Below are 20887 nucleotides of genomic sequence, written 5' to 3'. Positions count from 1 at the left end.
ATTGGACAAATCATGTTATTTGTTATGACAATGCCCAGTTTCTTGCCATTATAAAAGGACTACCAAATGCTCGAGTTATAGGAACCGAATGGTACGTTGGTGTTAGTGATGTTATAATAGCCTTGTCCAAATCATATTACTTATAATAGCAATGTCCATCTTCCGGCCATTATAAGAATTACCAAATGCGAGTGTTACAGGGGCCATCTACATTGGTGCATATGACATCGTAATGGCATTGTCCAAGTGATGTAACTTGTAATGGTAATGTCCATCTTCGTGTCCTTACAAGGATTGCAAAATGGAGGTGTTACCGGGACCAAATGGCACATTGTCACATGTAACATTATAATGGCATTGTCCAAATCACATAACTTGTAATAAAAATAACCATCTTCGTGCCATGAGTTACAAGGACCAAATGGTGTGTTGGTGCATGCGGCGTTGGGACATCAGTTGCCTCTGAAAGCCTTTCCCAGAAACTTTCTGTAACAAAAGCTAAGTGGGGCTACAGTGATTTTTATGAAAAATCCACCCAATCCATTCATTTTGTTAAATCATATTAAGACATGGCCCCAAAAAAGGAGGCAGATCCAAAACTCAAGTGGGCTGCAAAATAGGAAAAAGTGAGGATTGAATGTCCACTATTGAAAATATTTTTGTGTTTTTAGTTCATCCCAATAGAAATGACCTTATGAACAATATGGATGGCATATAAATATTATGATGGACCCAAGAAAGGTTTCAAGAGTAGACATTTCCCTGGCCACTTTTTCCAATCCTATGGTCCACTTAAGTTTTGGGTCTATTTTGGGCCCATGTCCTGACATGATTCCGCAAAACAAATAGACATGATGGATTTATGACAAACACCATATGAGCCCCGGCAGAAGTTCTTGCAAAAGGCTTTTATAGGCAATCAATGTCTATAACGTTTCAATGGCATTGTCCAAATCCCATAACTTGTAATGGCAATGTCCATCTTTGTGCTATTTCAAAGACTGTCAAATGCTTGTAAGGACCAAGGTTCTTTGATGCATATGATATTTTATTGGCACTGTTAAAATCACAAGTAATAATGGCAATGTCTAGCCATGTGCCATTATAATGACTGTCAAATGTAGGGGTTAATAGGACCAAATGGCACATTGATGCATGTGACATTGTAATGGCATTATCCAAATCATATTGGGGTCATGTGAGATTATTGAAAGTGGATGATGTCATATTTGGATTTAACTAGTAAATTTTTATTTTTCTTCCATTGTGGGAAAATACATTTTTTAAGGGTAGAGGCAAGAATATTAATAAATAAATAAATAATTATGTATCTCACAAGTTTTTACCCAAAAAAAAGACTTTAGAAGTAAAGAAAAATTAATTTAATGAGAAATAGTTTTTCTGTAACAGCCTTAATTTTTGTGAACCACTCGGCACATTGACTAAAACAAATTAATATTTAGTTTTCCTTTTTTAATAAAAATCAAAAACTTAACTAAGTTAGCAAAAGCACTCTTGATAAAAAGGATAGGTTCCAATATGTCTTGGAATGTTTAATAAATGCTAAACATGCACGTATGAAAATCATCCACATCTTAGAGATATGATGGTGCACATTTTGCATCTGAAGCAACGGGCATGATATATTTATTTCCTTCCCTATTTTATGAATCCAATGGGCCATATTTGGCATATATTTCCTAACCATGTAATTTTATGGGCGCGGATTAGATACTGACAAGTTCAGAATCCAAATCCCTACGGAAGTGACGTCACCAAGCTCTGTGGACCCCACCATGATGCATGTGTTATATCCATACCGTCCATCCATTTGTAGAGATCGTTTTATGGCATGATAAAAATAATGAGATAGATCTAAAGTTCAAGTGGACCCTACCATAGAAAACGGTGGGGACAGTGACATCCACCGTTCAAAACTTCTTAGGGGCCACAGAAGTTTCCGATCAAGCTTATATTTTTGTTTTCACATCATCTATCTCCATGTTAATTTATGAATAGGTTGGATCTAACAAATACATCATGGTGGGCCCTTTAAATGTTTCAATGATGGGTGTGACTGATCCCACGGTTTTCTATGGTGGGTCCACTTAAACTTTAGATCCATATCATTCTTTTTCTTACGAGTAACTCACCAAGTGGACGGACGGTTTGGATATAACTCATGCTTCGTGATGGGACCCATAGAACTTAGTAACGTCAACCCAAAGTTAGGTTGTTGCCAACCAATCCGCTTTCGTTATGTTGGGCGGAGCCAGAGACAGACAGTCTGGTTAAGGCTTCATGGAGCCCAACATGATGTATGTTATTTACCGACTCCCCATCCGTGCACTTTATTTTCGGGCACTATCCTCAAAAAGAGACAAATTAAAGCGTTGGGTGTGACACCATGTATCAAGGGTAGACACCCAATATATACTGTTTCTTGTGGTGTGGTTCACTTAGGCCTTCGACCTACCTACTTTTTTGGCTCATGCCATAATACTTTAGAAAAAAATTTAAATTGATGGCTTATATATATATATATATATATATATATATATATATATATATATATATATATATATATAATAATAATTATTATATATATATATATATATATTAGATTGTGGTGGGTGTCATACTCCACTTTTTTTTGCTACTGCGGTTAATTTGACGTATTTGTTTCAACGACGGGTTACTATTATTTAAAGCCGTCGGGAAAAATACTAAATACAGCTAGTCATTTTATTTTTTTTTTGTAATGATTGGTTGAATCCTTTTGAAAATTCATTCATAACATTTGATAGGATATTCAACCCACTCCCTTTACGTTGGTAACCTTAATAGGAACATCATATGTAAGGTTCTTGATCATGAAGCTAAAACAATAGGTAAACTACAACATAGTGATCGGGGGAGCATCGGGGAGCTAATTCAAACACGGAAGATCGAAGATCAAGCAACCCAACACAAGCTACAAAAGATTACTCAATTCAACAAGTAAGTGCCATTATTAAGAGTCCACAAGTTAGTCTTTATCCTCGTGCAGGATTGAGGCTAAGGGTTTGTTATCATCAAACTCAATTAGGTTCATAATGTGGGACCTTGGCCTGTGTGCCTAAACATAGGTGCCTTGTGTGGGACCTTAGTCGGTGGGCCTAAACAGCGGTGCCTTGTGTGGGACATTGGTTGGTGGGCCTAAACAGCGGTGCCTAGTGTGGGACCTTAGCCGTGAGGCCTAAACGTAGATTCTTAGTGTAGAACTTTTACTCGAGTGGAAAACATAAATTGTGAGTCCTTTGTGTAGGGCTGTAAAGGTTAATGGTGAACCTGTTTTAACACCATTCATAGTGAAATCCGCCACACTCTTGGAGAGAGTGCGGTTGTCGGGAGTAGAGTAGGCACGTAGCGAAACCACTATAAATGCCTGTATTTGGAATCGATATTTGCGCATCTGTTTTATTATACTTATATGTTTGAATGCTTAAGTATATATGCATGATTAGATAAATGCCAAGAATGGATAGGTATAATATTTCATACGAACATTTTCACTATGCTATAGGCTAGTCACTTAACTTGTTTACTTCAAATAGCCCATGTGATTGGATCCTCTATTGGCTTGGAAAGCTTTAGAGTTATGTTGTCTTTCTTAGTTTAAAATGCTAAGTAGCTTTTGTTAGGCAATTAAGATTTTTAAAGTGGAAAAATAATTGAAAAGTCTTATTCGCCCCCCCTCTAGGACTCCTGGACTATTCCATACTTCTACTACAGTGATCTAAACCGCAATTTCAACTGCTTCTACGAACTGAGAAGCAATCTGTTACAATTGGGATGAAACAGTGTCCATTAACTGGTTGAGGATTGATAGAGCCAACGATACCTAATCTCCATGCTTCAAATGGCTATGAAACCACTATAAGGTGAAGTGGTCTGGTGCTTGATGTATAAAATCATTATGAAACTGAGAATCATTCTATTGTTTTGCGAACTCTATAACATCCTTGACTATTGTGGGCCGATAATATCCCAATCTTCTGATTTGGTCCTGTAATTTCGGTCTTGGTTAATGTGCTCCGTAATCTCCATTATGTATCTCTTTTTGAACTTTCGACTCTTTGTTTTATAAACATGGGATCATATGACCTGCGATACATCGTTTTTTTTTTTTGGTCATAATGGAACCTTGGAGATCTTCTGTGAATGCTGCTTCTCTCTCCAGAATTGCACTTAACTATAATTACATTGTTTGGTTTGGAGTGCAGTTTTCCTCAAGTATTAAGAGGAGAACGATCAAAAGGCGAGAGCTGCCTATCACAACCTCAGAAATCAACATTTTATGTTTATCTTTTTTCATCTAAATCAATATCCATATTTTTAAGCAAAATCTTGGAAACGTGAATCGAATTCCACTTTTACAAAAACAGCAGCAAACTTAATTGCCATAGATATCAAATTCATTTCCAAGTATTCTCTCAATCCAATCACTGATTTGGAACAGAGCTTAGAAGTTTGGCTGTGGTGTTTACAAAGAAAAGAGAGTTCAATGCAAGGAACTTCTGACGACGTAAGCTCTCCTTTCTTCTTTTTCCCTTTGTGACATATTCTCCCATGAAAAACATTTCCCAATTTTGTGGATAGGAAGATCTTAAATCATAACCACATGATAAAGATCAATGACAAAAGATCATATATAACAATTGTTTGTAGGAGATGCTGTTAATGTCTTCATATACAAAACTAACCTTCTATGAGATTAGCTAAATTTAAAGAGTTCACATATATAAACCATACATAAGAATCTTATCTGATTGATTTTCTTACAAAATCCACTTCTTGATAGCGTATCTGTTTTGCTAAATCATCATCATCTTGTATCTAATGGCATCATCATGTGGTTTCTTAAACTGTCGAATGCATTAGAATCGCCCGTGTCAAAGCCCAGCACTTCACCTAGCAGGCGCTCGCCCTCTTCATGCTTGTCTTGAACCCACGGATGATTCTCGAGCAATCTCAACCCTTCGAGCTCCATGACCACTTCTTTCATCAAGGGCCTATCTTCCCCCCTTAGTTTCAAGCATCTTTTGGCAAGTTGGGCAACTGCCTCTACCTGTTCGATCCTTCCTTCACTCACTACTCGATCCTCTAAAACCTCAGACTAGCCTATTCTCTTTCATGTAGGAAACAAAATACATTGCTAGGTTCCTCTCCCTTTCGGATCTCTCCAAACATAATGGCATTTTCCCAGTTAAGAGCACCACCAGAACCACTCCAAAGCTATAAACATCGCTCTTCTCAGATAGCTGACTCGTATGGAAGCATTCCGGGTCCAAGTACCCTAAGGTCCCTTATACCAATGTAGTCAGTTGAGTATGATCCAAAGGAACCAACCTTGAAGCTCCAAAATCAGCCACTTTAGCATTGTAATTATCATCCAAAAGTATGTTTGCGGACTTAATGTCTTGATGGATGATTGGCACAGATGCCGCGGAGTGGAGATAGGCAAGTGCCCCAGCCATTTCCGCGGCGATCCTTAACCGGTTATCCCATGAGAAGAAGGATGTGGGGCCCGCTTCGCTGTGGATATGATCGAAGAGGGTCCCATTGGTGATGAATTCATAGACCAGCATTGGGACCTCAGTCTTCAAACAACACCCCAAGAGCTTCACAACATTCTTATGGTTGATTTGCGAAAGAATAACAACCTCATTTATGAACTGCTCAATCTGGCTATCATCTACTAGCTTAGACTTTTTAATGGCGACGATCCTATTGTCAGCCAAAATTCCTTTGTAGACGGTGCTGTAGCCACCATTTCCAAGGATTCAATTTTCATTGTAGTTGTTCATCGCTCTTTTGAGCTCTTCTGCAGTGAAAATCTTAGCTGCCTCGACCGTGCCTTCACGTGAAGAGAGCTGCTGTTGTAGTAGGTAACCTCCATTTTGTTGAAAGAATTTCTCTCTGAGTTTGATGATCTTTCGCTTCCAGAGTCCCCAGTACAACAAGTTCCAAGAAGCAGAAGTAAGAGTCCTGATCCACAACCTGCACAAGTTACTCCACCAGCATCAATTTGGGTTCTGATCAATGATCTACAGTACATGATAATTAGGTTCAATCATCAGAAAGACCCAACTGTTTTTTGTGAATGAGATGAGTGTTGGTGGGCCCAAGCATTAGGATGTCTCTGGATACAGTCCATTTTTTATTTCTCATTAAATAAGCAGAGACCATAGTCCAAAAACTCGAAAACTAGATTCCTAGCTAGGTCGAGTGAACTCGAAGACTTGATAGGGTGGGTTTTCGTTTGACTCGATTCGGTATTTTAATAACTAATTTAAAATATTTAGTTTAGGTAAAATTTTAAGTTGTTGGAAAAAGATAAATTAAATAAAAACCTAAAGAAATAACAGTTTTGACTCGACCGAGTTTTGAATTGAGTCAACTGAGTTTTAAAACTATAGTAGATACTGGCATTTGTGACGTTGCTTTTTTTTTTTTTTTTGTTTTTTTCAATGAGGCTAGAGATGTATGTTGTCAGTCTCCCACAAATGCATTCATATGTTTATGCATGTGTTCCAAAATCCAAAATGTTTATCAAACTCATCGTCATGAAAAATCCAAACTCAGTGAGTCTGAGTCAATAAGTAGGCCAAATTCAGCTGAGTTGAAACTCGACTCAGGACTAAACTAGTCCGTCCGAGCTGCAGAGTTTTTAAACCATTGGCAGGCTACGCAAAATCAGCATTCTGAATAGGGTCGGACCTACAGCTTTAAATCCAGGCCAAAGCCAACCTAGAATCAGTGATTGCACCGAGTGGTGAATGGACCTAACGCGGCTCAAAATTCAATGATCGAACAATAAAAAAATGTCTACTTCATCATGTGTGACTCTGATCCATCCACAATAGGGCCCATTTCAAGAACGGTCCAGATCACTTTATTGTTCTACCATGTGGCCCGTTTGCCACAATCGCCAGACAAAGCTTATCATTGAACGGTGGAATAACTATGATATAGTAAACGATGTTGATTACATATGATCCTCAGCCGCAGTTCTTAGTTTGTATAAATGAGGTGCAAGATCTGGTGATCAAGACCGTTGATCCAAGAAGACAAAGTTTGGATGTATAGGATCCTCCAATTTGGGAAATTTTTGGGGCGTGATTCATCTTCTGCATCATCCATCAAATCAACGGTCTGGATGATTGAAATTCAAAGGGCTTGCGAAATGCTTACCTAGTGTAACCTTGATTACTGGAAAATCTGCACCGGATGAAACCATGGAAGGAGAAATGCAGCCAATGCCATCCTTTCTACCGTCGCCTGTTAGGCCTAATGGGCATTCACAACAATAACTCCCCGCAGAGTTTTTGCAGACTAACTCTGATATGCAAGGATTCTTCGTGGGGTCTGCACATTCATCGATATCTGTCCATGTCATAATGACCCACTCAATTATAACCACTAACTATGCATAGATATTAATTAGATATAAGCATCAGACCTAACATTGTAGGTATGGGATTCATGTATACATCTCAATTCAGACAGAAAAAATAGTCGGACTGACTGTCAGATTTGCGGATATCTTTGTATTCAATTTGGACCGGTACTTATTTTCTGTTTCAACCGTCCATTGTAGGTCCTCGATCAGCCAGTTACGGTTTGTATGTTTAGTGGATTTGCAGGTTAGGATCCATCTATGGTAGGGGTAATGATTTGGAACGTTTAATTCAAGGAGGCTTCATATAACAACACTAAAAGGGGAGGAAGCTTTTTAATGCATGGAAAGGAAAAAAAAAAATACAAATCCCTATAGTTGTAGCAATATGTCATATTACAGCATTTAGCATGTATATGACACTAAAAACTGAACAACTTAATACATGGCATGCACAATATATGTGGGGCACTTGAAGTTGAGTTGTACCACATGTGACACATGTAAGGTGTTTGAAATTGTATACTTAGCACATATATCAAGGGAGACATGTTGGCATATTTGACGTATGGACATTGAAAGCTAAAGGGTAGTTGGCACATTGGTACCCAAGGCATATATATATATATATCTTAGTTGGCACATTGGTACCCAAGGCATATATATATATATCTTCCCAAGAGGTCGAGCTGTGTGGCTCCCATTGTGATGTGGGTTGAACATCAACCCCAACTAGATGCACCATTCCATAGTGGGCCATGTGCTTAAAAATCAAGTCAATCTAAGACTTGAGTGGGCCACACCACATACAATAGTTGACAAGGGTTACTCTCCCATTAAAACATTCAAAATCATTTATTGGGCCCACCGAGATGTGGTTCACAAATCAGCTCATCCATTGTTTGTCCCACTTGCATGAGGGGTCAGACCAAGTTTCAGCCGCATCCAAAACTCAAGTGGGCCACACCAAGTGCTTTTATATGTTTTAAGCATGTCTTCAAATGGTTATAGATGATATGACCCACCTAAGTTCCGAATAATTCTGATTTTTGGGATATCTCATGAACTGAAGGGGACCCATCAAATGCAAATGCACGGTTTTGATGTTCGACACACATCACGGTGGGGCCCACATAGCTCAACCTGATGGGAAGTTCCCCATGAGGTGGACCTCATAGTATCATTTCCTATATATATATATATATATAGAGAGAGAGAGAGAGAGAGAGAGAGAGAGAGAGAGAGAGAGAGAGAGAGAGAGAGAGAGAGAGAGAGAGAGAGAGAGGATGGACAGATGGACAAGGGTATATGTGTTACAATGGCATGTTGGTGCAAGGGACTCGAATTGTCTACCAAACCTATTAAAGGGGCCCCTTGTAATCCTTGCCACTGAAAAGGCACCATGCATATGTATTTAATGTGGGGCCTATATTGAAAAGCAAATATTTTCCTATATTAGATGACGATGTTGCCATTTATATATGGGGCTCACATTTGATGCATGTAGATGACATTATAAGGATATTGTCTAAATCACATAACTTGTAATGGAAATATCTATCTTCCTACCATTATAAGTTTTGTCAAATGCATAAAATGGGGACTAAATGGCACATTAGCATGCAATGCTGCAATGACATTGGCATTATCCATCTTCGAGCTATTGCAATGATTGCCATATGTGGGGGTTATAAGGACCTAGTGGCACATTAGTGCATGTGACATTGTAATGGCATTGTACAAATCATGTTATTTGTTATGACAATGCCCAGTTTCTTGCCATTATAAAAGGACTACCAAATGCTCGAGTTATAGGAACCAAATGGTACGTTGGTGTTAGATGTTATAATAGCCTTGTCCAAATCATATTACTTATAATAGCAATGTCCATCTTCACGCCATTATAAGAATTACCAAATGCGAGTGTTACAGGGGCCATCTACATTGGTGCATATGACATCGTAATGGCATTGACCAAGTAATGTAACTTGTAATGGTAATGTCCATCTTTGTGTCCTTACAAGGATTGCAAAATGGAGGTGTTACCGGGACCAAATGGCACATTGTCACATGTAACATTATAATGGCATTGTCAAAATCACATAACTTGTAATAACAATAACCATCTTCTTGCCATGAGTTACAAGGACCAAATGGTATGTTGGTGCATGTGGCGTTGGGACATCAGTTGCCTCTGAAAGCCTTTCACAGGAACTTTCTGTAACAAAAGCTAAGTGGGGCCACAGTGATTTTTATGAAAAATCCACCCAATCCATTCATTTTGTTAAATCATATTAAGACATGGCCCCAAAAAAAAGGAGGCAAATCCAAAACTCAAGTGGGCTGCAAAATAGGAAAAAGTGAGGATTGAATGTCCACTATTGAAAATATTTTTGTGTTTTTAGTTCATCCCAATAGAAATGACCTTATGAACAATATGGATGGCATATAAATATTATGATGGACCCAAGAAAGGTTTCAAGAGTAGACATTTCCCTACCCACTTTTTCCAATCCTATGGTCCACTTAAGTTTTGGGTCTATTTTGGGCCCATGTCCTGACATGATTCCGCAAAACAAATAGACATGATGGATTTATGACAAACATCATATGAGCCCCAACAGAAGTTCTTGCAAAAGGCTTTTATAGGTAATCAATGTCTATAACGTTGCAATGGCATTGTCCAAATCCCATAACTTGTAATGGCAATGTCCATCTTTGTGCTATTTCAAAGACCGTCAAATGCTTGTAAGGACCAAGGTTCTTTGGTGCATATGATATTTTATTGGCACTGTTAAAATCACAAGTAATAATGGCAATGTCTAGCCACGTGCCATTATAATGACCGTCAAATGTAGGGGTTAATAGGACCAAATGGCACATTGATGCATGTGACATTGTAATGGCATAATCCAAATCATATCAGGGTCATGTGAGATTATTGAAAGTGGATGATGTCATATTTGGATTTAACTAGTAAAATTTTATTTTTCTTTCATTGTGGGAAAATACATTTTTTAAGGGTAGAGGCAAGAATATTAATAAAAAAATAAATAATTATGTATCTCACAAGTTTTTACCAAAAAAAAAGACTTTAGAAGTAAAGAAAAATTAATTTAATGAGAAATAGTTTTTCTGTAACGGCCCTGATTTTCATGAACCACTTGACACATTGACTAAAACAAATTAGTATTTAGTTTTCCTTTTTTAATAAAAATCAAGCACTTAACTAAGTTAGCAAAAGCACTCTTGATAAAAAGGATAGGTTCCAATATGTCTTGGAATGTTTAATAAATGCTAAACATGCACTAATGAAAATCATCCACATCTTAGAGATATGATGGTGCACACTTTGCATCTGAAGCAACGGGCATGATATTTTTATTTCCTTCCCTATTTTATGAATCCAATGGGCCATATTTGGCATATATTTCCTAACCAAGTAATTATACGGGCGCGGATTAGATACTGACAAGTTCAGTATCCAAATCGCTACGGAAGTGACGTCACCAAGCTATGTGGGCCCCACCATGATGCATGTGTTATATCCATACCGTCCATCCATTTGTAGAGATCTTTTTATGGCATGATAAAAATAATGAGATAGATCTAAAGTTCAAGTGGACCCCACCATAGAAAATGGTGGGGACAGTGACATCCACCGTTCAAAACTTCTTAGGGGCCACAGAAGTTTCCGATCAAGCTTATATTTTTGTTTTCACTTCATCTATCTCCATTTTAATTTATGAATAGGTTGGATCTAACAAATACATTATGGTGGGCCCTGTAAATGTTTCAACGGTGGGTGTGACTGATCCCACGGTTTTCTGTGGTGGGTCCACTTGAACTTTAGATCCATATCATTCTTTTTCTTATGCCATAAAACGATCTATAGAAATGGATGGACGGTATGGATACAACACATGCATCATGGTGGGTCCACACAGCTTGGTGACGTCACTTCAGTAGCGATTTGGCTACTGACCTTGTCACTATCTAATCCGCGCCCTAATTTTACGCCCTCATTGAAGGAGACGTGGCTTCGGTGGATCCATGATTGTGGAGCCCACTATCATGCATGTGCCTTACACCCATGTTGTCCATCTGTTTTGACACCTCCTTTTAGGACGTGATCCCAAAATTGAAGCATATCTAAATCTTAGGTGGAGCACACCACAGAACACAGTGGTGATTGAATACCCATCATTAAAAGCTTTTTAGGGGCCATTGGAACGTTTAATGAAGGGACCACACAAATATCAGCTTGATCCGAAACTTCAGTGGCTCACAGGAAGTTTTTAATTGTCAGTCAATTATGAAGGTTTCCTGTGGTGTGGTCCGGCTGAGATTTGGATCTGCGTCATTTTTTTTTATCTTACCCTAAAATGGGCTGTCAAAATGGATGGACGGAATGGATGTAAGGCACATGCAGCACGATGGGTCTCACAGTCAGGGATCCACCGAAGCCGCGCTCCATTGAACGGTTGTAATCTCCCAGCCGGGAGATATTGGTACTGAGCTCTATCCAAGATGGGTCCCATCAGATCAATGGTACGATGGTTTGGATGACGCAAACATGAGCCCCATCTGCACGGACTGGTCACTCAGGAAATATTCTCGTCCTGAGAGCATAAAACTTAGATCTTATTGACCATCTGAATGGACTATCTGGCTGATTGCCCGTGATCACCGTACACGTGGACGTACAGTTGATGAGTTTGGACTGTTTATCTGGTGGGAATACCATGGATGGCCGACTGTACAAACCAAATAAATTTAATGATCCTGACCATCTGAGCAGTAGCCTTCAATCAGTGCTCATGCTCAGACTTGGATCCCAGCCATCCAGACCTCCAGGGTAGGATTGATCATGTGAACGGCCTCGATTAATAATAACCGTACAAAGATTTTGAAAATTGTCATAGTGTATCATGTTGATAATGGAGACGCACGTCTATTGTCTAACCGTTTAAGTGGTGTGCGAGCATATCACACTAGGCCCAGCTAGACTGAGGAGCCCACCGTGGTTGGGGGACAGGCAAAAGCCCAGATGATCCTAACCATCTAACTAATGGACTTTGGCCTTTTAATGGTGGATCTTTGCATGGTTTTCTTTTAGCCACACATGTGATGAACCCTAGCAGGAGTATCTTTTAGGCAATGGCCCAACATTGATGAGGCCCGCAACTTGGACGGTTGGGAACATTGCAAACGTGACCGTGTCTACGCGGATGTGCCCGTCCATGATACTGTGACAGACCCATTCTCTTTTTTGCGGCCACTGACCAGGCCGTATGGTAGGTTAATACAGAAGAGGCCCGAGAGAGAGACTCTGACTTGTTACTCTGGCAGAGTGTGATAGATGATACACAGGCACTTCCACACGTTGTATAAAAGTAATTCAAATTAAACTTTTCAGACTATTGAGTCCTGGGTTAGTTTAGATGCATCAGGATGCAAAAACAGCACCTTGTTTGATTATCGGACCATGAGATCGTGGACATTTATTGGACGGTTAAAATGAAAACATCCAATGGTCCTATTTCAACAAACAAGTTTCCACCAAACAATGGTTAAGATTAGTCAACAAATCTAATTTTGGGATGTGAATTAGCTACAATGTTTTCCATAATTACATCAAAACATGATTCAGTTCAATTTGAGTAGTTTTAATTAACCTTTCTTGATTTCTTTGAAGCCCATCAAGTCAGTGGCTTGGATTGCTTGATGTATGGCTGCTGCCGCCCGGATTGGCTACTCCCCCTGCCATCAGCCCGGTGGCTAGTGGTCAGTGCTCTGTGGGCCCCACCATGATGTATGTGTTTCATCCATGCTGTTCATACATTTTTACATATCATTTTAAGGTTGGTTGAACGGTTGTATGGATAAATACTCTGTTCCTCCCTCTCTCTCTCTCTCTCTCTCTCTCTCTCTCTATATATATATATAAGGGTTGGTTGAACGGTTGTAGCATGTATGGATGAATACTCTGTTTTTAAAGAGAGTTCATATGGGAAGGCTCCAAAGGAGTGTCATTTGCGCGGACGCGGATTGCGTCCTACCCCCGCCCGGACGGTAATCCGTCCGGATAGGGCTGTGTGGGCCCACCATGATGTAAGTGTTTTATCCACACCATCATCGTTTTTCTCAGATCATTTTAAGGTATGAGCCAAAACCGACAGGGATAGGACGCAATCCCTGTCCCATTTGGGCTGGACCTGTAGGCCTGTAGATTGAGCTGGCCCACCACAATGGCCACAAAATTATAAACCTAGTCCACAGGATTAGTAATCTAAACCGTTTAAGAGGTAGGGCCTAGTGCGAATATGATATGGGAAAAGCATGAGTTGATACAGATGATCCTGGACATTGGATCTACTGACGGATAAAATCGTAGAATGATCAATGGTTCACTTTCAAGTTCAATTTTTTATTGTTTAGGATCGTCTTTCGGTATATGTGGGCTCATGGACTGATGATCAAAACTGTTGATTTGATAGTCTCTACTATGTGTGGACCATGCACCAAATCCACATTAGAGTAACATGACTCTTGGTTCTTAAGCCTATTGTCAGTTGTTTGTGAGCCATTTTTGTATCTTTTCTGACTGTCTCTTTCTAGGCCGTTGATTGATAAATGGTTAGCTTTTTCTACTCCAATAGATCAATGGTCTGGATCACGAAACCAGGGAACCCATCTATGCTTCTGAAACTCATACTTTTTACCACTCACATAATCAGATGCGCGGGCTGTATGACGTCGGTCTTCACCTGACTATCAATTATCCACGGTCAAGATCAACTATAGCAGAAAATTCCAATCATCAATCTGGACCATCCATCTGTCCCATATATAGAGCTGGGCATCGGACCAAGTTGACTCGGATTTGGCCCAACCCGACCAGGTCCGGATTTTACACGTCCCAACCCGAACTCGAACAGAACCGGGACCGAGTTTGAGTCAGCTGACTCGGACAGACCCGAATATGTGTTGGTCTGAACTGATCCGAGTCCGACTCGGTCCAGAAAACCGAGTCGGATCGGATCGTGCAAGGTCAGGAAAACCAAAGGGTTAGACTGATTTCCACCATTTCTTAAATGGTGGCGACACGTCAATCATACCAGCAACATGTACATATCTTGATGGGGCACGGCCAAGACCAAAAGTACACTGATCAGACAATCCTAACCATCACATTGGTGATCGCCAAATTGAAAGCTAAAAAAGGAATTGCCCAGCATGCCAAAGTCTACACTCAGTAACAGATGGGTAAGATCATCCAATCAGCGCAAATTTAGGGATGAGTGAAATCCATAACAGAGCCCACCAATTTGGGCAGTGCAGATCAATATACGTGAATGCCGCCTGCGCAGTGGATGAGTCACCCCCATTTAAGTACCTATGTTGTAAAAACTTACAAACCATAGTTCCCATCCTAATAGCAATCCAAGCAAGCATTTCACATTGTTCAACAAATCTATGTAAATTCCACCAAATCTAATCTAGATAAATGACAAATCAAAACTACGGAAATCAATTCGGAAGCGAAAGAAAGACGGATCTACAGTAAATTCAAACAATAATAAAAGAAAATGACTATATAAATCTCAAAAGCTAAAATAGTTAAAAATATTGACCGCCAACATCATCCTTTCCAACAGTAGACCCGCTAAGCGATCCAGGGTTACTACGGCAGAGATCGGCTGCGGCAGAAGTCAGCGAAGGCTTGGGTTTTGTCAGAGGCTTGGTGTTGGAATTTACAGGAGGCTTGCTGTCAGTCTTCTGAGGAGCTTTAGTCATGCTATTTCTGTAGTTAGAAGTCACGACTCCTCCTTCAAAAGGTTCGAACCATGAAAGGGCTGGAAAAATGCCAGACGAGATGGCTAGACGTCAGGCTGGTAGCAGCGAAGAGGAGAGGAAGAAGAAGAGGAGAGGAAGAGCCGATCAAGCGACGAGCGTCGGGCTAGAGTGGTGGCCTGGAGTGGTTCCAATCGAGCGACGAGCGTCGAGCACGTTCTCGTTCGGGCGGGAGAAATTCGGGGAAAAATTGAGCTAAGGTAAAAACGAGAGAGGTTTGGGGAAAAAACAAGCTAGGGTAAAATGCTCGGGTGAAAAAAGGGTATTTATAGTACTCGACGTCAAAACCGGGTTGGGTCTGTTCAGGTCTGTTGGGACCCATTCGGTCCGGGTATTCGGATCGGATCTGTTCGGATATAGTGCTATCCGATTCTGATTCGAAATACTTTCGGATCTGGACGATCAGAATCGATCAGGCCCAATCAGACCGTCGGTTCTGTTCGGAACGGTACCGAGTCGGGTCTGGTCGGGCGGATCCACTGGATTGGGCCTAAGTTGCCCACCTCTACCCATATACGTGAGAATGTGACATGATCGTTCAAAGACTAAAAATTACGAGAGAATGGGCTGAGCCTTAAAAGCCTATATGTAACACTCATCGGTGGACCCCACGATGCCAAAGATCTTGGTTTGCCGTTGAAATTGGGGTGATTCAGTTGTCCAAAGGTCTAGCATGAATTACTATCAAAGTCCAAAGTCAACGTGAAAATGAGATTTTTGCGCCAAAAGTCCCCACACGGCTGTCACCGGCACTGGAAACCTAGGTATGGCCCACCATGATGTTTGTGAGAAATCCATCCCGTCCATCTGTCTTTTGAGATCATTTTAGGGTATGGGGTTAGAATTTAGCCAGATCCAATACTCAAGTGGACCGAAAACGTGAGGATTAGATGTTCACAGTTGAAATATTCACGAGGCCATAGAAGTTGAATCAGGCTAATATTTGTGTTATAAGTTCATCTCAGTAGGAATTACGTTACGAGTGGTACGGATGTCATGTAAATATCACTGTCGACCCTAGGAAGGTTTCAACGGTAGGATTTTCCGCTGTCGGAGCCCACTGTGATGTGTGTGCCTTACATCTATACCGTCCATCCGTTTTGACAGCTCATTTTAGGGATGATCCCATAATTGAAACAGATGCAAATCTTAGCTGGACCATACCATTGGAAACAGTGGTGATTGAGCATTCAAAACTTTTTATCGGCTGCAAAGTTTTGGATATTTGTGTTGTCCTTTTTGTCGAGGTCTTTGTGACCTTATAAACAAGTTATCATTCGGCTAAGGTTTTAACGGTGAGTATTCAATCACTACCAATTCTTTAGGGCCTGTTTGGACAGTGGTATTAAGTTGTATTAAATGGGATTACATTACTAAGCCCAAGGACTAAGCTTGGCCCAGCACCATGGGCCTTCCACAAAATACCCAAGGCTGAGCAAGGAATTTTATTATTATTATTATTTTTATTTTTATTTTTTGGCGTCTACTTAGACAACCTGGGCTACATTTGATCAAACTGCTATTTCCCGGCAAGAATGTTCTAATCTATCCGTTGATCAATGGCTTGTGCATGTGCAATAAGTAGGAGTGCAGAAATGAAACTACATGCAAGATCTTGCATGTGTTGCTTAACCAGGGATTGGAACGGCATATATTAAGGACAAACACAGATGCATATGAAGTTGGCCAGGTTGGGCTAAAATGACGTAAGCTGAAGGCTGCCCAAATTGAAGATCAAAGCCCAGTCAAAATTTGGGCCGAATTTACCTACCCGGCCCATTGCTACCCCTAATCGTTCCTATACCTTGAACTTCGACATAAAAATCTTGGACTTCACTATTTCACACCGTTAGCTGGCACCCGTTGTTGAGAGAGAGAGAGAGAGAGAGAGAGAATGGATGCTAGGCTTCATGAAGCAGCTCTAATGGGGGATGTTGATTCCTTAACAAGATTGCTTGCAGGAAATGCTCATATTCTCGATAAAGCCGCTGATTTTTCCCGGACCCCTTTGCACATAGCTGCTCTATTTGGGCACGTTGAGTTTGCAAAGGCAATCTTAAGTAGAAATCCGGAACTTGCCAGCGTATTAGACTCTGAACAATCCTCGCCTTTGCACTTGGCAGCAGTGAAAGGGCATTTAGAGATGGTAAAAGAGCTCTTGAAGATCGGCCCTGATATGTGCCTTGTTTGTGATAAAGATGGAAGGACTCCTCTCCATGCAGCAGCACTCAAAGGCCGGGTGGAGGTGGTGAAGGAGCTAGTTCATGCAAAGGGAATAGCAACTCGGGTTTTGACAGGTCGCAGGGAGCCAATTTTGCACCTGTGTGTGAATCATAACCGCTTTGAGTCCGCCAAGTCGCTGTTAGAGTATGCATGGAATTGTGGAGATGATGAGTTTGTGAAAATGAAGGATGATGATGACAACACCATCCTCCATCTCGCGGTTGCTAAGAAGCATTTCCCGGTATGGATCTTCTCCTCTTCTTCTTTTTTTCTTCTTCAACATTAACAATCATCTATATTGGATTAATTTTTCATATCTATTTACATAATTGAGCTTTATCTTTGCTATAGAAGTAATAGGGAACTGAAAGTATCCATCTTAGGTTATACGGACTTCAAATCGATTCACAATAGTTTTATAGAAGCGAGAACTTGTTTACCTTGACTTTTTTTCTAGTATCCCCTGTTGAATCCTTCAAAACTTTAAAACTTCACTCTTAGATTATTCTCACCTCTCCCTTTAGCTTGCACGCGCTGAAGCTGCAGCTGTAAACTCTTGTTTGTATCCGGTCTTTGTAATTTGAGGAACCTAAAGTTAGTATCCAATCGTGGGCATAGTCTATTATAACACCTATACCATTTGCATAATATAGAGTATTAACCAAATATGCGTGAGACTCCAAGAGATATATCAATAAAATTAGGGCTTTGTCTTTGTCGTTGATCTTCACCTCCATGCTTGTCAACTTGCAAAGCAATTTATTAAAGCCGTGAATATGCTTAGAAAGATCTGGCCCTTCTGCCATCTTTAGAGTGCAAAGTTGTCTCTTCGGAAATAAATTATTAGAGAGTACCTTCGTCATGTAGATGCTCTTCATCTTCGATTATAATCCTTTAGTGGTCATCTTGTCGATAACATTATAAAGAACTTCGTCAGCCAAGCACAATTGCACTGCGTTAATTTCCATCGAATTAAGTTTATCCCAATCATCTTCCTTCATAGTTTCAGAACGATGTACTTTTCAGAGTGCCTGCCACAACCCTTGTAGAATTAGGAGGGTTTTCATGTTCAACCTCTATAATTCAAAATTATTTTTAAGTGTGAACTTTTCTATCTCAAACTTCACATTCGATTTCTTTAATGTCATGTCATACACCTTGGTTGAACCAAGAAAGAAATTTGCACCAAATTAAAGACACTCGACAAACACTATCCATCCTTGACTTGAACTTTTTTTTTGCAGCCACTCTTTTTGCAAGCAATTGATGGGACGGTTATGATTCCTGAAAAAAGTGACTCTTCATAAGCAATATATGATTAGATCCAAAAATAGATTTTGAAATTGTTATTTGGATGCATTTTTCGTAAATGATCTGGGCTATCCCAATTGAAGGCTAGTTATTATACAGTTAGGATTGTTGGATTAGTGAGATATTTACATGGTAGCCTAAAAATCTATAGAACTTACTTTACAGTCTAGATCAAGCGTTGGATTGTTTAAGTGTCTCAATGCAATCTCTGAGAGCACTCGGGCATATCACCTCTTTTTTTAAATTTTTTATAGAAGAAATAACCATAAGAACTTTGCAGCTCACGAAGTTTTTGCTCACAAAAACTAAGATGAGGGAGGATGTGAATGCCTTGAGCGTGGACGGTCTCACAGCCTTGGATATTTTACTGGATAACCGTAGCGACTCGATGGATATGAAACTTGAAGGGATACTCCAAGGCGCTGGAGCTATAAGAGGAGGAATGTTACATTTCACGGGAGACAATTGGGCAATTGAACGATTGCCTCCTACCAAGAATAGGTGGAAGAAGGGTGAATTAATGGTGGTTGCAACATTGATCTCTACTATCACATTCCAAGCTGGAATCAACCCTCCCTGTGGGTTTTGGCAGGATGATAATGAGGATTTGCAGGACAGTTCTAAAATCCACAGTGCAGGGGGGTCGATCATGGCCCATAAATATTCAGGCCTATACATATTATTCACAATTTTCATTGTGGTAGCGTTCATTGCATCATTGATAGTAATCTTATTGTTGGCAAGTGGATTTCCTCTCAAGCTACGTGCCTTGGTGATGATCACATGGTTGAGCATGTCTTCAATGATCGTTGCTTATGGGCTAGCCATTTTTACAATCACCACTGGAGAACCCTTTCCTTTTGGCTACATCATTCTCGGTTCATTACTTGGGTGGCTCTTATTGAATGGTCTACTCTTTGCAGCACATTCCTTTCACTCCATTATAAGGTTTTTGAGGAAACTTATATCCCTCATATATGTGTATATATACAGAAACAAGCCACTGTTAATGAATGTGACCAATGTTAATGTTGGGCACGATGATGTTGAGATCTGCATTAAACAAGACTAATGTACATGCGGATGTATATATGTGTATTTATATTAATGTGTATTGCTTTTCTTTGTTGTACCTTGGAGTTTTATTACTACATGTACCATGGAGTTTGTGATCAAGTCCTCTTTTCAAATAAAGCTATGCTTCTAAAGGCTACAACATATCTTAAATGGTAAGGAAAGCCTTCAGGTTATATATATATCATCTCTCCCCCCCTCTCACGCTGTGTTTGATTGTAACGAGAAATTTACCACTGTACAACCCATTTATGGCCCATTTACCTTTTGAAGCCCACTTCTTTTTTCCTCACCAGAGCAAGCCCCAGCTGTACGGACGACTTGCCAAAGGTCGAAAATGGCCCTGCTTTTTCCTTCAAGCGGATCGCCTGGTGCTCGAAGACGAGCGCTGACGCTCCTCGAACTCCAAAGTTGTACGAACCGTTCAAAAGAGATCAAAGTTACGTGGCCCCACAGTTATGTATTTACTATATCCACAACGTTCATCCATATTTCGAGATCATTTCGGAGCATTATTTTAAAAAAAAAAAAAAAAAATCATATCCAAAGATCAACCGGACCACACCACAAAGAGCAGCGGAAAATTGATTTTCACCGTTGAAAATTTTGTAGGGCCCACCATAACATTTATTTTCCATCCAATCTATTCATGAGGTCACAAAGACATGGATGAAGAGGAAAAACAAATTTCATAATGATCCAAAACTTCTGTGACCCCTAAAAGGGTTTCAATGGTAGACGTTCGATCCTCCACTGCCTTTTACAGTGTGGTCCACTTGATAGGTAGATCTGTCTTATTTTTAGTCTCAAGCCTTGATACGAGTTTGCCAAATAGATGGACGGTTTGGATATAACACATACCTCATAATGGGACCCATAAAAATAGGTGGGGATTACAATGGGGAAAAAAAAAAAACCAGCGAGTTGGGGTCGACCGGGCCAACCCGTTCAATGTGGTCCGAGCTGGACCTATGGTTACGG

The 20887-nt window shown here is 40.1% G+C and overlaps 1 protein-coding gene and 1 pseudogene across 1 annotated transcript; one reads left to right on the top strand and one right to left on the bottom strand.

The window, feature by feature from the left end:
* Window positions 1-4721: 4721 nt before the first annotated feature.
* Window positions 4722-15241, bottom strand: LOC131255017 (putative wall-associated receptor kinase-like 16; annotated as a pseudogene).
* A 1872-nt stretch (window positions 15242-17113) lies between these two features.
* LOC131255507 (ankyrin repeat-containing protein BDA1-like) lies at window positions 17114-19985 on the top strand. The gene is made up of 2 exons (XM_058256249.1): window positions 17114-17762; window positions 19113-19985. The coding sequence occupies exons 1-2, from the start codon at window positions 17193-17195 to the stop codon at window positions 19902-19904; spliced, it is 1362 nt and encodes a 453-aa protein (XP_058112232.1). The 5' UTR covers window positions 17114-17192; the 3' UTR covers window positions 19905-19985.
* Window positions 19986-20887: the final 902 nt, after the last annotated feature.

The sequence above is a fragment of the Magnolia sinica genome, chromosome 9, assembly GCF_029962835.1.
Source record: "Magnolia sinica isolate HGM2019 chromosome 9, MsV1, whole genome shotgun sequence".
NCBI lineage: Eukaryota > Viridiplantae > Streptophyta > Magnoliopsida > Magnoliales > Magnoliaceae > Magnolia > Magnolia sinica.
Note: the sequence above shows the minus strand (reverse complement) of the source record. Positions and strands in the feature narration are given on the sequence as shown.